Raw genomic sequence first — 17,057 nt, forward strand, 5'->3', positions numbered from 1 at the left:
GGAACATAAGTAAATAGTGACTGTATAGGGATCAACAAAGTTGGTCGTCCTGTTTTCTGTGACTGGGAGATTTCTGAACAGTCTGGAATATAATGTAGGAAGAATGTGTAGTAGGAAGACCTCCTTTTGTGCAATCTTACCTGGAGCCCACTTCAGGTTCCAGCAGTCTTCCAGGTGGATGGATAAATACATTTTAGGAAAAAAATGAGTCTGTCTCTGTTTAATTTAGATCGTTGTTTTTACTGTTGAGTTGTAATGCATCTCTAATAGAAGATCTTTCCTGAAAATATCTTATATTGTAATACGTATTTGCAGATAGGTAAACAGAAATATTTACTGGAAGAAACAGGTGACAAGATCACATGTATCAGCTAACATATTTCTCTCATGGCTATAACTTTTGAGTTTCAAAATGTAAGAAATGGCCCAAAAGCAGACATCAGTAGGTAGATCTTGATAATAAAAGGTATAACTGGTAATAAAATTTTACCATGTTCTTTACAGGAAAATACAAACAACAAAGTAATTATATTGGAGTGGAGAGTTGCAATCCAGTCCATGGAGTTCTATCAAAATCCAGTTCTATCCAATTAAAAAATAAAGTGAAAAAAGAAATGGTATTTCAATTTAGTTTATTTAGATACCATCTTGTAAAGTAACTCCAAAGACAACTGTCAGAGGACCAAGAATCCCAGAAGCTTTACTGGAATTTGGTCATTGAGAAAGACACCCTGAGTTCAGTAGGTTTGCGTGACTGTAGTCGAGAGTTGAATTTATTCTTCCTCATTAATTATGGGCTTTTTTCATAAATGAATGATGAGGCTGGCTTCTTCCAGTTAGAATAGGCTTCAGGTTTCTACTTTTTCAGATTTGTAAATTTTTGCATTGCTATGATTTTACTTTTTAGTCCTCGTTTTCCCTGTTGTGCTCTTACATTATAGAAAGTGTTTAAAAAAAAAAAAGGGTAAACCAGCCCCAAACCCAAGGACATTAGAGCAGCAGCTCCATCGTACATGAGCTGAACCTGTCCAGGAGCCCAGGTGGCATGGCTGGAAGGTCTGCAGGACCACAGGTGTAGGCAGTGGTGCCTTGTAAAACCCAGGCTGCTCTGGCAGGGAAAAATGCCTGTGGTGTTACTCATGGGAATTTTGAGAACTTGTCATGTCTGTAATTAGTTGCCTGTGAGTCGCATTGCTGTAGTGTTTGGTAATTTATTTCTGGTAGGTTGATCAACAGCAAGAAAAAGGTGGTGGGGAGATCAGGCCAACACTGAAGCTTCCTGTGTGTTTTGAAGGAAAAAAGCAGCTCCAGCGCGTGGTACCAGGTCTCTACTAAGACATTTTGTTCGTGATGATCTTCTTTGACCCAGCACACCACACAGGAGGTGGTGAGGGAGGGAGGTGAGGGCCTGGCAGCCAGGGCCTGTCCCACCGCCTCAGCCAGGAGCAGGACAGGCCCGGGGCAGCCGCAGCCCCGCCATTGGGAACCTCGCTGGGACCCGGCCAGCTGTGGGCCTGCAGGTGAGCCTCGCTCAGCTGTGGGCCCAGGGCTGGGCTGTGGGGAGCTGGAGACTAGCCCTGCTGTGGCATTGCTGATGGGTCCAGGGGGTGAAATGGTGTCCTGGGCTGTGGGGGAGCCCCAGGAGGGCTGTTCAGGAAGAGCTCAGCCTTGTGTGTGCCCTGAGGGCTGAGACACACACGGCATATCCAGGGGGACTGTGCAGATGAAAGGGGTTTGGCAGTGTTTCTGCCAACGTGGTGGGGTATGTAACGTAACAGAATCATAGGATCGTTTAGGTTGGAAAAGACCTGTAAGATCATCAAGTTCAACTCTACATCTTTTAAATACATCTTTTAAATACCTCCAGGGATGATGACTCAACCACTTCCCTGGGCAGTCTATTCCACTGCTTGATAACCCTTTCAGTGAAGAAATTTCTTTCAGCTCCACCTTGGCACAGAGTAAAATGAAATCTCTGTGCGCAACCTGCGTGTATGAGGTAGGGACGAAGATGCCTCTGATCATCTGACTGGAGGAAGGCTTGGAGAACTGGAGATTTCTTTGTTTTACATGCAAAGTTACTAATACAGAGCTGAAAGTTCACACAGTGTGTGGTCTGACTGACCTTTTCAGTTGTGGTTGTGCATGTGCGTATTCTTAACTTCTAGAAGCTCTGCTGACTCCATCTCAAAATATAACGGATGGGTAGTCAAACCACAGAAGCTCAATTTTGAGGTCAGTGCCTTGGGCTTCACAATTAATTTTGTATTTTGAAGCTTTAAAACCAAACTTAAACATAATGATTTGTACTACTTTGGCTGCTGCCAAATTCTGTTAATGACTGTTGTTCAACAAGCACAATTATCTTTTGTTTTCGATTTTTAAAAACCTAGAAATCTAATACAACTGTGTCTCTGATGTTCTCACACATTTCTGACTATAGAGAAGGATGCTGAAGACAATTTGAGAATTCACCTTTGGTCTTTAAAACTGTGGCTTTGAGAATCTCTTGCCCAATGTTTTGGAAGCTTTCCCCTCATAAGGAAAATGAGAATACCTCTTCCCCATATTAAGCATTAAAACCATATATTTTAAGAAGAGGTTGTAAATGCAAATTAGTCAGACAATGGCATTTTAAAAATCTGTTTGGTGAGGTTAGCATCGCAGTACTAAGGGCATTTCAGAAGTCACATTATCTGTGGGCAATGTGGTCTCAAGAGGTTGGTTGTGAACATGTTTAAGGGCTTGTGGCATTTATGGATTCATTTCATGGTGGTTGTGTTTGGTTGTTTTGGTTTTTTTTCCCCCAGACTTCATGTTCAGTTTTCAAGGTAGTGGATTTGGTAACTCCTCTCTCACTCCACCTGCATTCCCCTCTAAATTTTCTTATTGTGGCGTTTGAAAGTTTAAAGGATTATGGAATGTGTTGCCTTAGCTGGTCGTGATGGAAATGTGCAAATCTTGCTTTGTACCACACACATGGGGTGTGTGTCTTACCAGTGTATTAACATACGCAACTTGAAAATGCTCTTTGCTGGTGGGTAGGTGGGTCTCAGTTCCATATCCCATGCAGTCAAAAATGAAGACACACATAGTATTTCAGCGGTTTTTTTTTTTTTTTAATATATGAGCTCAAACTAGCAGTTTGTGGTTTTCTTCATCTTTGTGCAATGCCTGAATTTTAAAGAAAAATGTGGAAATGGTAGAGTAGAATTCTTTACAAAATGCTCCATCCTGCTTTCAGTGTGATGCATGGTGAAAACATCAAATTGAAGTCCATTCGGCAGTACCTGATGCTTGTTCCTCACAGCTCCAATAACATAAACCTCATCTCTGACTTTGTGCTGCCTTTGTGATACAGACCCTGCTCAGGTTCAAGCTGGAACCCATTAGAAAGCTTCCATCCGTTTTTGTAATCAGTGGCTGTTAATGATCTCTCCAACTCTTCCTTCTGATTTCTAGCAGAAAGGTACTGTTGGTTTAAGAGCCTCTAGACAGCAACCAGCATCCTTGAGGATACCTTCTCCAAGCATCAGTGTGACTGCTGGAGATGGTGGTGGGTTTTACCTCTTGAGGCTGCCAGGTTTACCTTTTTTCAGAACCTCAGGGTTGCTCTCCCTTCTGGTTTTCTATTTTGTGAGATGGTCTGAAGTTTCCAAAAGAGAGCTTAAAGCGTTTTGTGGTGGTGTTTCTAAAGGGTCTGAAGTTTTCCGAGGGGGTGGGGGAGAAGGGGGCGTGAGGGAGAAGGGGCGTGAGGGGGGAAGAGCGAGATTTGTGTGTGTGTGTGTGTGTGTGTTGTTTTTCCTCTGTTCTACACAATGGAGCTTTCAGAGAACCTCTCTTAAAAGGCATAGCTACAGCCTTTGTGTGAAGGGTGTGTCTGCTGGCAGGGTTTGCTGATGCAGACAGGCTGGCTGGTGATTAACAAAGGTCATTAGACTTTGGAATCTGGCAGGGGAGTGGGGTTGTGTGTCTTCTGCGCCAAGCAGGAGGGCTCCCCAGGGACAGGGGAGGCTGGAGGGCCCCGCCTGCCCGCCCCCCCCACCCCCCCCCGCCCCCCCGGCCCTGCTCCTGGGAGGCTCAGCTGACTTGTTGCCCCTGCCTGTAGGACAGCTTGGGCCAGTGTCTTGATGCTGTAATGCTCCGTTTCTGGAACAAGCCGTCAGATTTGTCATGCATGGGACAGGGGAACCAACCTTAGGAGATGCTTGGGGGCGATCTGCTCAGGGAGGGAAGGTGCTGTTTGGGCAGTGCAGGGGGACAGCAGCGACATGACTTGGGGGGCAGGTCATGCAGGAGAAGGGGAGAAATGTTCTGGGGATGCTGATTTTTCAAGCGTCACCCGAGGAGAAGGAGGAAAAAAATGGGAAAAAAAAGAAAAAGCCTGGTGTGCTTGAGATGAAGCTGAGATAAGTGAGGCCATGTTGTGCACAGGCGAGAAGCTCAGAGCCTCTGAGTGCAGGAGTTGTCTGAGCTAAAATGGCTGCTCCCAAAGCTCAGAGGACTAGGGCAGCTTAGTGAGTCTTAAAGCTTCAGTGACGCAGGGGCTCATATCTCTTGAAAGTGTGATAAACACATTCAGCAGAGCTGTGGCTTGTTTGGCTGAGATGAAAGGACTAAGCTTGGGGGATGGGTAGTGAAAACTGGATGATCTGCTTTTCTGTGAAGTGCTCTAAATGCAGGAGTCGTCTGCTCCATGGAAAAATTTGTTTTCAGGTCTAATGGACTGTGCTAAAGGAGACGTGGGGTGGGGCTTCACTCACTGCTGTAATTTGATCCAGAGCAGATAGCAACCTCTTCCACACAATTTGGTCTGGTGCTTGCACATAAAAGCTTGAGGATCTTCGATTATTGTAACTTTGTTAGCTGAAAAGAAGCTGGTGCAGCGTTCATTTTCTCTATTGGTGGTGGGAGGGAGTAGGGGGAGAGAAAGGACACAATGCAGCCTGCAGAGTAGTGTAGGTAAATATGTTGAGAGCCTCCGTGCTCAGACTGTCCAGAATTTGACTTGCTAGAGGTTTATTTTAGCAGGCTATCAGAAGCAGCATTCTTTCATATAAAATCCTGATGCAGTACACTTTCTTCTTTCTATGCCCTAATGTTTTGGAGCTTTCTCCTCAGTGTGGAAGTAGCTTACTCCACATACAATAAACACATAGAATTTTCAGTGCCTTTGTGTCTTGGACCTCTGGAACACCCAATTTATCATCCTTTCCCAGTGCAGCACATGGAAGCTTAAAGAACTAATTCCTGTATTAACATCAGAAGGTTGCTCTTATGCACAGGGTAGGAAGGTCTAAGGCTTTTGTCTTACTTGTGCTTTGTGTCTCCTCCTTCCTGGTGGTGCAGAAACATACAGCTCTCTGTTGCGGCATTAATTGGTCACAAGCTGAACCACCATACTTCATGTTACTGTATCTTGTGTTGCTTTGTACTTCAAGGGCTTTTGGATAAATCAAGGAAGTCACAATGTCTTCAAGCCTTTGTGAATCCTCTTTCCATTGTACTTCTGCAGTATTCCTGTTCCCAGTTGCTGTCCCTCTCTTCCTCCAGCCCTCTCCATCCCCCAGACTACTAATGCACAAAGGTCATGTCCCCAGAATAGACTAAAATTAAACTGTAAGCATTTTAACAAAGAATGGAGATGCCCTTACAAAGATTGGTGGAAGTAGGGCAGAGCAAAGCATTCCACTTTGGGTTCATGTAACTGAATCTCATCTTGCAGTTATGCCTAGGTTTTCCATGAATGTCAGGACTGATGGGATGTTGAGAAGAAAGGCAGGTTTCTTTCTGTGAAGGCTTTTGATCTATGGTAGTGAAACAGGCAAGACTTGGCAACTTCCAGGAAGGTTGGAGTAGGTCTCCTAAAGGCAGAAGCCACTGTCTTCTGATTGTAAATTTCTGAACAAAGTCATTGTTCATTACACAAATATAATGAATAAGACCAACTTCTGAACAAGTCCTATCCTGTGTAATGGAAAAGCCAAGAGGACAAAGTCCATTGAATCAATAGTGGCTTGTCAGAAAGTTGACTGTAGTGTTGAGTTAGAAACTTGTGAGCTACCTAGATAGCACTTAATGTGAATCTGAATCAATGCCTCTTAATATAGTAAGCAAAAGTTGAGATTTATGCCACAGTATTTGCAGAATCTCTGGAAATGGCTGAGTCATCATAAGCTTGGTGTTACCTATTTTCAGGATTTGTTACGATGGCATTGCTGTAAAACATCTCTCTTGTCTCTTCCTTCTGTTTTTCTTGCAGAATTTTCTAATGTAAAAGGTCATCCTTGAACCATGGAGGTGCTGCAGTGTGACGGCTGTGATTTTCGAGCTCCATCTTATGAAGACCTAAAAGCTCACATTCAGGATGTCCACACTGCTTTTCTGCAGCCAACTGATGTCTCTGAGGAAAGTCCTAGCCAGCCAAGGTCTGGTTCCATGAATGCTAGCAACCAGACTGAGGTTGAATTTTCTTCTGTAAAGGATGAATTTACAATTGCAGATGAAATATCAGGTAAATCTCAACTCTAAGATTGATCTTAACTCTAATCCCCTATTGTACGTGTGGCTTATTTCAGTGTGTTTTAGTTTCTACTTTTAAAAGTGATTTTAAAAACTCAGATTATTGCTATGTCAGCAAAGCAGATGTCTAGCTTCAACCATATTGGTTCTGACCATGGCTTTTTCTGTCAATGCAAACATGGAGGTTGATTTTATTTCTTAGCTGCTTTTCATGTATTTCTTCATACTGCTTTTTGGTTTTCAGATTTTCATGGTTGTTCTTTGCTACTATGAAGCACCTCAAAATTTTCAACTTTGTTAGTGTGCAAGCTTTTTTTTTCCCCCAATAAGATTATTTCATAAATTACCTATCCCAAACTGTACACCACAGTCATATATACGTAGACACTATGCATAATGGTCATTTTTCTGACCATTGTCAGGTATGTAGATCTCACCATAAGTAAGTGAGGGAATCCTGGTGTGATTATTTTCTATTTAGGACGTGATTGCATTGTTATGCATACAGGGTGGGTGGAGAAAAAGCCTCTTTACTTGATTTTGTTTATTTACATATACACCTTAATTCTCATTTTAGGGCAAAATGCAACAAGTCAGATGGGGACTGGAAGTTACTATAGCCAGAGCCAGACTTTCTATGGTCAGCACATGGCTCCAAATCCTAAACCAACCAACAAGTTTTTCCAGTGCAAATTCTGTGTGCGTTACTTCCGTTCCAAAAACCTCCTCATAGAGCACACACGCAAGGTTCATGGAGCACAGGCTGGGGGGAGCTCAGTGGGGCCACCAACTGCTAGTTCCCTAAATTACAGCATCATGATGCATGAAGGGTTTGGCAAAGTTTTCAGTTGTCAGTTCTGCACCTACAAGTCACCCAGGCGTGCAAGGATTGTTAAGCACCAGAAAATGTATCACAAAAGCAACCTGAAAGAGAGTTCAACTCCTCCTGCTGCCGCTGCTATGCCTGAATCAACATCTGCTTCTGTGCCAGTGCAGGAACCCTGCAAGGAGCTGCCTGCAGAGGTGGTGGAGAGGAGCATTTTGGAATCCATGGTCAAGCCCCTGACAAAGTCTAGGGGCAACTTTTGCTGTGAATGGTGCAGCTACCAGACACCTCGAAGGGAGCGGTGGTGTGACCACATGATGAAGAAGCACCGCAGCATGGTAAAAATATTGTCAAACCTGAGGCAGCAACAAGATGGAACCGGTGCACCTGATGTACAGAGTAAGAGTGCCCAGAATGCCTCTCCAAACTCTAATTATATCTCCATGAATACAACAGGACGTGAAATGTCAAATGCTAATGTCTCAAACTTCAGGAGCTCTATGGGCAATTCCCTTATCAGGTCTAACTCTTCTACATCTTCCAAGTTTTCTTCTGTGTCTTACCCTCAAATGAAGCCTAAGTCACCTCACAACTCGGGCATGGTTAATTTGTCTGACAGATCCCGCTATGGAATTGCTGATATGACAAATTCTTCTGCTGACCTGGAAACAAGCAGTATGCTAAATGACTCCAGCTCAGATGAAGAGCTAAATGAAATGGACAGCGAGAATGGCTTGAACTCCATGGATCACCAGACCTCAGGAATGTCTGCAGAGCAGCTGATGGGATCTGATGGCAACAAACTATTGGAAACAAAGGGGATTCCCTTTAGAAGGTATATGAACAGGTTCCAGTGTCCCTTTTGCCCTTTCCTGACGATGCACCGCCGAAGCATTTCCCGTCACATTGAGAACATCCACCTGTCTGGGAAGACAGCTGTGTACAAGTGTGATGAATGCCCTTTCACCTGCAAGAGTTCATTAAAGCTTGGTGCTCACAAGCAGTGTCATACAGGAACAACATCAGACTGGGACACTATGAACTCTCAGACAGAAAGCATCGCCTCTTCTTTGAATGACAGCACAGTGTCTTATGAGAGTGGAAATATAAATGGCAGGAAGTCAGCTGGGATGATGGAACCAGTGCAACCACAGCAGCAACAGCAACAACAGCAGTCACCCCAGCCCCATTCACAGCATCCGTACAAGTGCACAATGTGCAACTATTCCACCACAACTTTGAAAGGCCTCAGAGTTCATCAGCAGCACAAGCATTCATTCTGTGACAACTTGCCAAAATATGATGGACCGCCATCAAACACACCACAAGAGAGTGAGGCAGATGCTCACCCCTCTGCCAGCACAGTGAAGAAGAGCCAGACCTCCATCCTTGGGCTCTCATCTAAAAATAACTTTGTTGCGAAGGCCCCTCGGAAGGTGTCAAATGACTTCCCTTTAGATCTGTCTCCAGTGAAAAAGAGAACTAGAATTGATGAAATAGCGAGCAACCTGCAGAGCAAAATCAACCAAAACAAACAGCAAGAAGATGCTGTGATTAACGTAGAGGATGATGAAGAAGAGGATGAGGACAATGAGGTGGAGATAGAAGTGGAGTTAGACAGAGAAGAAGAGCAAACGGAACCAATGATCGAGGTTTCCAGTTCTTACGCACCCCAACAAATGTGGGGCAGGGAGGCTAATGATTCCCAGAAGGAGACAAACTTTAGAAGCATGCAGCATGACTACAATTCCACCAATGGAGCAGAGATTGAGCTCACTTTATCTGAAGATGAGGAAGACTATTATTCTTCTGTCAGCATGAAGGACCATCAGAGCCCTAATGCTTCTGTTCTGGGGAGCCAGCCAAACATGTATGGTGCTGATCAGAACAATGAGAATTCAGAGTTTAATGATTCTGGCAGGCTTTACTATTGTAAACACTGTGATTTCAGCAACAAATCTGCCAGGAGTGTTAGCACCCACTACCAGCGAATGCACCCCTATATTAAATTTAGCTTTAGGTATATCCTGGATCCCAATGATCACAGCGCAGTATACCGGTGTCTTGAGTGCTACATTGACTACACAAACTTTGAAGACCTGCAGCAGCACTATGGAGAGCATCACCCTGAAGCTATGAACGTACTGAACTTTGATCATTCTGATCTGATCTACCGCTGCCGCTTCTGCTCTTATACAAGCCCGAATGTTAGAAGCCTGATGCCACATTACCAAAGAATGCATCCCACAGTGAAAATTAACAATGCAATGATATTTTCAAGCTACGTTGTTGAGCAGCAAGAAGGGCTGAACACAGAGTCTCAGACACTGAGAGAGATCTTGAATTCTGCTCCAAAAACTATGGCAACCTCCACCCCCGTGGCTCGCGGGGCTGGTGTGCCAGCTGGTTTTAACAAAAGTGCCGCCAAGAGTTTTAGTCCTGAATGTGAAAATCAGAAGGAGCCTTCAGTCAATACTGTGGTTGTTTATGACTGTGACGTGTGTTCATTTGCAAGCCCTAACATGCACTCAGTTCTAGTGCATTACCAGAAAAAGCACCCCGAAGAAAAAGCATCATATTTCAGAATCCAGAAGACCATGCGTGTAGTCTCTGTTGACAGGGGCTCTGCTCTGGCTCAGATGTCTTTTGAGTTGGGGACACCCGTCTCCCCAAAATTGTCTAACTTGGCTTCTCAACCTCCACCTCCTCCACCACCACCTCCAGACCTCACTACTGAACTCTACTATTGCAAACACTGTTCATACAGCAACCGCTCAGTTGTGGGAGTGCTTGTCCACTACCAGAAAAGGCACCCAGAGATAAAGGTCACTGCCAAATATATCAGACAGGCACCCCCCACCGCAGCTATGATGAGGGCTGGTGAGTTGCCACCTGGTATTCAGAGGCCACCAGTGTCAATGCAGCAGTTGAGCCGGGGTGGATCTGAGACTTCTGTGAATCCTCCCGAGAATGAAATGTTCTTCTGCCAACACTGTGATTATGGAAATCGGACTGTGAAAGGCGTGCTCATTCATTATCAAAAGAAGCATCGTGACTTCAAAGCTAACGCAGATGTGATTAGGCAGCATACAGCCACCATTAGAAGCCTTTGTGATCGCAGCCAGAAGAAATCGACTGGCAGCGTGCCTTCTCACACCTCCAGCACTGAGCGGGACAAGTCAAAGCTGAGAGCCCTCAAATGCAGGCAGTGTAGCTACACATCACCTTACTTCTATGCATTGAGGAAGCATATTAAGAAAGACCACCCGACTCTGAAGGCCACAGTCACATCCATTCTGAGATGGGCATTTTTGGATGGCTTGATAGAAGCTGGTTATCACTGTGAATGGTGCATTTATTCACACACAGAGCCAAGTGGTTTGCTTGTGCATTACCAAAGGAGACATCCCGAGCATTATGTTGACTATACGTATATGGCAACTAAACTCTGGGCAGGTCCTGATCCTTCCCCTCCTGCCTTAGTCATGCCAACAGAGATAAAGACCTATAAATGCAGAGACTGCATTTTTGAAGCATCTTCCATTTGGGATATTACTAATCACTACCAAGCATTTCACCCTTGGGCCATGAATGGAGATGAATCTGTGTTGTTAGACATTATTAAGGAGAAAGATGCTGCTGACAAATCCATCCCACAGCCTGATGAAGCTGGGGTCAGGATGGATTCTGAAGACCAGATAACAACATCACAGATGGATCAGGATGCAGAGTGTGCAGAGGATCCTAGTCTTTCCCAGGAAAAAACTGTCCAGCTGGCTTCTGCAAACCCTGCCATCTCCTCTACTCCTTATCAGTGTACAGTTTGCCAGTCTGAGTATAACAACTTGCATGGCCTCCTGACACATTATGGCAAAAAGCATCCTGGCATGAAAGTGAAAGCTGCAGACTTTGCTCAGGATATAGACATCAATCCAGGGGCTGTATATAAGTGCAGACATTGCCCATACATTAATACACGTATTCATGGTGTTCTCACACACTACCAGAAACGGCACCCATCCATAAAGGTCACTGCTGAAGACTTTGTGCATGATGTGGAGCAGTCAAATGATATTGCTCAGAATGATGTGGAAGAGACAAGTAGAATTTTCAAGCAAGGCTATGGTGCTTATCGGTGCAAACTGTGCCCTTACACCCACGGAACACTTGAGAAGCTGAAAATTCACTATGAGAAATACCACAATCAACCTGAATTTGATGTTTTTGCCCAGTCACCACCAAAGATGTCTGCCTCAGTGGAGCCAGACATGGTGACTGAAATTAAAGCCTCCCCAGAAATTGCTGCTGAGGATGTTGGAGAAGTCTCTATGCCAGCACCTCATTTCTCCAGTTCTCATTTAGTGTCTCACACAGTGTTCCGGTGTCAGCTCTGCAAATATTTCTGTTCCACCCGGAAGGGGATAGCCAGGCACTACCGCATCAAACATAACAACGTCCGGGCACAGCCAGAGGGCAAGAACAATCTCTTCAAATGTGCTTTGTGTTCATACACCAACCCTATCCGCAAAGGGCTTGCGGCACACTACCAGAAAAGACATGACATTGATGCTTACTACACTCACTGCTTAGCAGCCTCCAGGACGGTAAGCGACAAACCCAATAAAGTGATCATTCCGTCTCCTCCCAAGGATGACACTCCTCAGTTAAGTGAGGAGCTGAGGAGGGCTGTAGAGAAGAAGAAATGCTCTCTTTGTTCCTTCCAGTCCTTCAGCAAAAAGGGAATTGTGTCCCACTACATGAAGCGTCACCCTGGTGTTTTCCCTAAGAAGCAGCATGCGAGCAAGCTGGGGGGTTACTTCACTGCTGTGTATGCCGATGAGCATGAAAAGCCAACTCCAGCCGAGGAAAGGAATGAGTTTGAAAAGCCTGAGGTGGAGACCGAGGCTCAGGAAATTGAGTGGCTTCCCTTCAGGTGCATAAAATGTTTCAAGCTGTCCTTCAGCACAGCAGAGCTGCTGTGTATGCATTACACCGATCACCACAGCAAGGATTTGAAGAGGGACTTTACCATACTGGGAAGTGGCACCCGCTCTCAGAACCCTGTCTACCAGTGCAAGCACTGTGATACGAAATTGCATAGCACGGCAGAGCTGACTGCACACTTGAATGGTCACAACGAGGAATTCCAGAAGCGTGCCAAACGTCAGGAGAGGAGGAAGCAGCTTTTGAGCAAGCAGAAATACGCAGATGGTGCTTTTGCAGATTTCAAACAAGAGAGGGTAAGGATTTGTGTGTCTGGTCTCTTCCCTGCTCCCCGCTCCTTGCCAGGGGAGGGAAGCAAAAACACTACCCTTCTTTCTGCACCCCAAGAGGCTGCCTATTACTAATGCCCACTTGCATGTTCTCTTTGACAGCCAAATGACCACAGGCTAATGAATGACTCAGCATGTCAGTGAGCTCCATAAGTCAATTACACATTCTGCTTTAATTTCCTTATCCATTCTCCACCCCTCCCTAGGTGCTGTAGGAAGCCCTGCTCTTTCCTACTGCTTCCTTCAGTATTTTCTTTATCTTCTTTCCTTCCTCCCACCCTTCTGGAAGGCCATCTGTATCTGACCGTTACTTGTTCTTTTGTGGCAAGGCTGCCATGTACTTTGTTGCAGATTCTTTACAAAATGTCCCATCCCCCTCTTTAGTGTACCTGTGAATAACAAATCAGTTTTCCTTCTCAATCTTCTCTCTCTCTCAGTATGTTCTCTGATTAAGCACTCAGTAGTAACATGACGTGAATCTATCTGGTGACTGAAGCTTTGGGCAAGTGCCTCATAAGCAGAAGATGAAATTGTGCTCTTTTTCTTGCTCACTTACCCCCTTCCTTCTACTTAATTTTGAAATATACTTGCTGTGGAAAAGCTCCCACGGCTCTTGGGGAAGTTGTGGTGTCATGAAAGCACAGTTTCACGCCAAACTGAATGGTCTTCTAGAAGACCACTGTTCTGCAGAAACTGAAGGTCCCTCCTGCACAGATGTCTTGTCCACGTATTCTGGAGGCATTAATAGATGTCAACAAAAATTGACCTTGCAGTTCTGCAAAACAGGACGTATACATCAAGCGTAATTTCCCTTCAGGTGTTAAATCTGGTCTGCGTTCCTAAAAATGAGATTCAGAAAGCATACTTAGTGGTTTATGCTTGTGTACTCAAACAGGCTTTTGGACACCTGGAAGATGTTTCAAAACTTAAGGAGAGGAAGGTGGTTGGCTACAAATGCAAATTCTGCGTGGAAGTCCATCCAACACTTCGAGCCATCTGTAATCACCTCCGCAAGCATGTCCAGTATGGGAATGTCTCTTCTGTGTCAGCTACAGTAAAGGTAAGAATTTTAAAACGATGACTGAAGGTGACTGCAGCTTACATTGTTTAAAATAAAAGACTTGTTGAAAGTCTATGGAGGGCTGTTGTGAAGTTGAATGGGTTTTGAACTGGGTATTCCAGTTCAGTGTGATGTTTTAATCTAACACTAACACTATGTTTCTGAAGTGCATTTGTTTTATTTTAAGATGTTTTAACTTTTTTCCACTCTTGATCCAGGGGCACGAAGACTATTTAATTCTCATTTCTTCTCAGCCACAAAGGAGTTGATGTCGTTGATGACCGAAAGACTTGGTTTATGAGCAGGAGGCTTTCTCTCAGCTATTCTGGGCTGTTTTTCTGCTTAGTTAAAAGAGCTGCTTGGTTTTTTTTTTCTTTTTTCATTTTTTAAATTTTTTTTTCTTTAAGAAGAGGAAGCGTGGACGTGCAAATGTGCGAAGTTGCTTATGGTACACCTTTCCATATTATATGTGCACAACGGCTCCAAACAAAACATTTAATGGCCAGCTGAGCCAGTGGTCCCATTCAGGTGATTAGGTGCAAATGTGTTGTTCCTTTCTCCCCATGAAAGGGGATGCCTTCTAGGACATCTCCAAGGATAGGCCACGCTCCACAGCCCGATTTCCTGGATATCAACAGGGATAGTGAAAGTACAGCCAGGCTGTGGGAACTAGCTGTGTATTCCTCCTCGTGCTCCAGTGAGCTCTCAGCAAAGACTCATGCTGCAGGTCTCAATGCCTGACTAAGAGTGCTGCTTTCATGACATCGTCTGCTTGTGAGGAAGCTGAGTCCTTCATAGCCTAACTCATGCTACCTGAGAGAGCTTTCGTTGCTCTACCAGTGACCTTCCTTTATCTTACTGGTACTACTGACAGATTCAGGTGCTTCCTCCCTAAGAAACCATTTCCTCTTCTCCCTGGTTCTCAAATGAAGTTTATGTAGGGTCAATGCTTTCTTTTGAATAAATAGAAATTTTGCAGCAGGGAACAAAAGCTGAAATCCATGGCCGAAAGAATGTGATGGAAATACTCTTATAGGTTATTAAAGTTGTGCCAGAAATGCACGCGTGCTTTGGTTAGAAAAGGGAAAGGAAAGGAAGTTAGGAAGGGGAATAAAAAGGATACTTTTTCTGGTTTGTTTGTTTTTTTAAGAGGATTCTAGAGTCTTAACATAGTGGCTTCTTTCTTGTGAATTTGACACTTATGGAGAAGTCTGCTGTAGACTAGATTAGTTATTTAGTCTGCAGAGTAGGTACAATGTAACCTAGAGCAAAATAAACTAAAATTAGCACGCTCTATACGTTACTAGTGTTTATCTGATCAAGTTTAGAAGATTCATATCAAGACTATTGAAAGACAGTTGATTTGGTTTCTTGTCTTTTTGCATTATCTGACACAAATTTGATCAAGGAGTGAGATTCTTTTTTTACATATGCATGTATGAATATACTAGATGTAATTACATTTTTCCCTCCCAAGAGTAGGCCCTTTTTTCAGAAAGCCATTGATGTGGAGTTTGTGTAGGGATATATTTAGAAAAATAATGCAGTAGGAAACCTAGGCATTATAATGAGCACATGGGAAAGACTGAGGGGCAGAAGGGAGAGAGAATTGATGGCTTTGGGGGGGTATGTGTTTTTTAGCAGGAAGCTGAAGATTCTTCAAACACAACTTTGATGGAGGGTTGTGAGGGAGCCAAAGACCCTGGCATTGTGGAATTTACAGAAGCTGAATCTGGAGCATCCTTGGAAGATGAAACCAGGCCTGGGGGCTACCACTGCAGCCAGTGTGACCGGGTTTTGATGTCTATGCAGGGTCTGCGATCTCACGAGAGGAGTCACTTGGCTCTGGCCATGTTTACCCGGGAAGACAAGTACAGCTGCCAGTATTGCTCCTTTGTCTCTGCTTTCAGGCACAAGTAAGTTGTGGCTTTTATTTTTGTTCTCAAAGCACAAACTAGCACTACTGTTCTGTAGGTTGACACTGAAGAAGAACGCACTCACCTTGATCTTGAGCAACACTTTTCTCAGCACTTAGGTACTTTCCATCCTACAAAAAAAAGCCTTGAACATTATGACTGGCTGTTTATAAAAGGTTGCATCTTTATATCTTCTTGAATTTATTTAAGCCCTTTTTTTTTGCAAGTAAGGGAAAAGCATGCAAGCAAGAATAAAACTTCTTTCAGTAGGCAAACAGTGAAGCCCACCACTTATGGAACCGTGTCAAATACATGAGACTTAATAAGCCAAGAAGAGGAGAGAAAAGTACTTTCCTTGTTAATCTTTAATAGATATAGAACTTCTGCTGCATATAACTATCTTGTTTATAATTATTACAACTCTTTGATGATTGAGTTTTCATTCCTAATGTTAAATAACTGTCATAAGTTTACCTTAAAATTAATTTTTTTCTTTTCTTAATTATGGCATGCAATTTCATTTTACAAATATTTTGTGTTCACACCAGTGTGGTATACTAGTGACTTCCTCAGCCTGTTTCCTTGTCTAACATAGCATGTGAAAAATATGTTGTCATCATTACTAGTCATGTTTCTTATGATTTGTATCCCTAAGGTTGACTTTACCTTAAGCTGGGTAGTTTTTAAAAATATTTTAATCATAATCATATATATATATATAGCATGCCCCCCAAAACTGGGGTTTTTGGGGAATTTTCCACTGGCATCTTGGAGTGACTCATAGGTACCAGTTTTCTTTAATTTCTGGGGAGAGAGCTGCTTATTTACCATTTTAACAAAAGAAGAGAGAATCCAGATGCTCATTTGATTAGGCATTCATAGCACTGTCAGTAGCACTCTTAAATCTGGTGAACCACAGAATGGTGGGGGTTGGAAGGGACCTTGGGCCTTGGACCATCTAGTCCAACCCCCCTGCCAGAGCAGGGTCACCTAGAGCAGGTTGGACAGGAACGCGTCCAGGCGGGTTTTGAATGTCTCCAGAGACAGAGACTCCACCACCTCTCTGGGCAGCTTGTTCCAGTGGTCTGGCACCCTTGAAGATGTTACTGTTTTGCAATCAAATGCACATGTGAGGGAAAGCATAACAAAAAGCATTTTTAAACTGCTTATGTTAAAAAGTGAGATTTCTCCTAGTGTCACAGCGTTGCGAATTTATGCCACAGTTTGGACTGCCTTGTTAAAAAGCTCCATGTCATTGAGCAGCTGGCAGGAAAAGGACTGGGGGAAAGATGCATTCTACATGGACATATCCCACCCTGCTTTGGCAAGCCTGACAGTGGGGGACGCCCCTACCTCACATAGCTTACACAACCTCCTATTTGCCTAGCAAACTGGTTTGCTTCTGAAATCAGACTTGTGTTGAGTCTGGTCTCTAGTCACTCTTGTTTCCTACTGAGGAA

The 17,057-nt window shown here is 43.9% G+C and overlaps 1 protein-coding gene across 6 annotated transcripts in view; it reads left to right on the plus strand.

Moving 5' to 3' along the window:
* The window catches only part of ZNF462 (zinc finger protein 462), a 95,275-nt gene that overhangs the window by 33,711 nt on the left and 44,507 nt on the right, over positions 1 to 17,057 (plus strand). For 3 of the 6 annotated variants that reach the window (XM_074569976.1, XM_074569979.1, XM_074569977.1), the window contains 4 exons: positions 6,263 to 6,514; positions 7,100 to 12,588; positions 13,517 to 13,681; positions 15,323 to 15,597. In XM_074569976.1, the coding sequence (XP_074426077.1) occupies positions 6,295 to 6,514; positions 7,100 to 12,588; positions 13,517 to 13,681; positions 15,323 to 15,597 (6,149 nt within the window). In that variant the 5' untranslated portion in view covers positions 6,263 to 6,294. The remainder of the gene's footprint in view (positions 1 to 6,262; positions 6,515 to 7,099; positions 12,589 to 13,516; positions 13,682 to 15,322; positions 15,598 to 17,057) is intronic. The other 3 variants (XM_074569978.1, XM_074569980.1, XM_074569981.1) reach the window with 2 other exon arrangements.

Source organism: Larus michahellis, chromosome Z, assembly GCF_964199755.1.
Source record: "Larus michahellis chromosome Z, bLarMic1.1, whole genome shotgun sequence".
In the NCBI taxonomy this organism is placed as follows: domain Eukaryota; kingdom Metazoa; phylum Chordata; class Aves; order Charadriiformes; family Laridae; genus Larus; species Larus michahellis.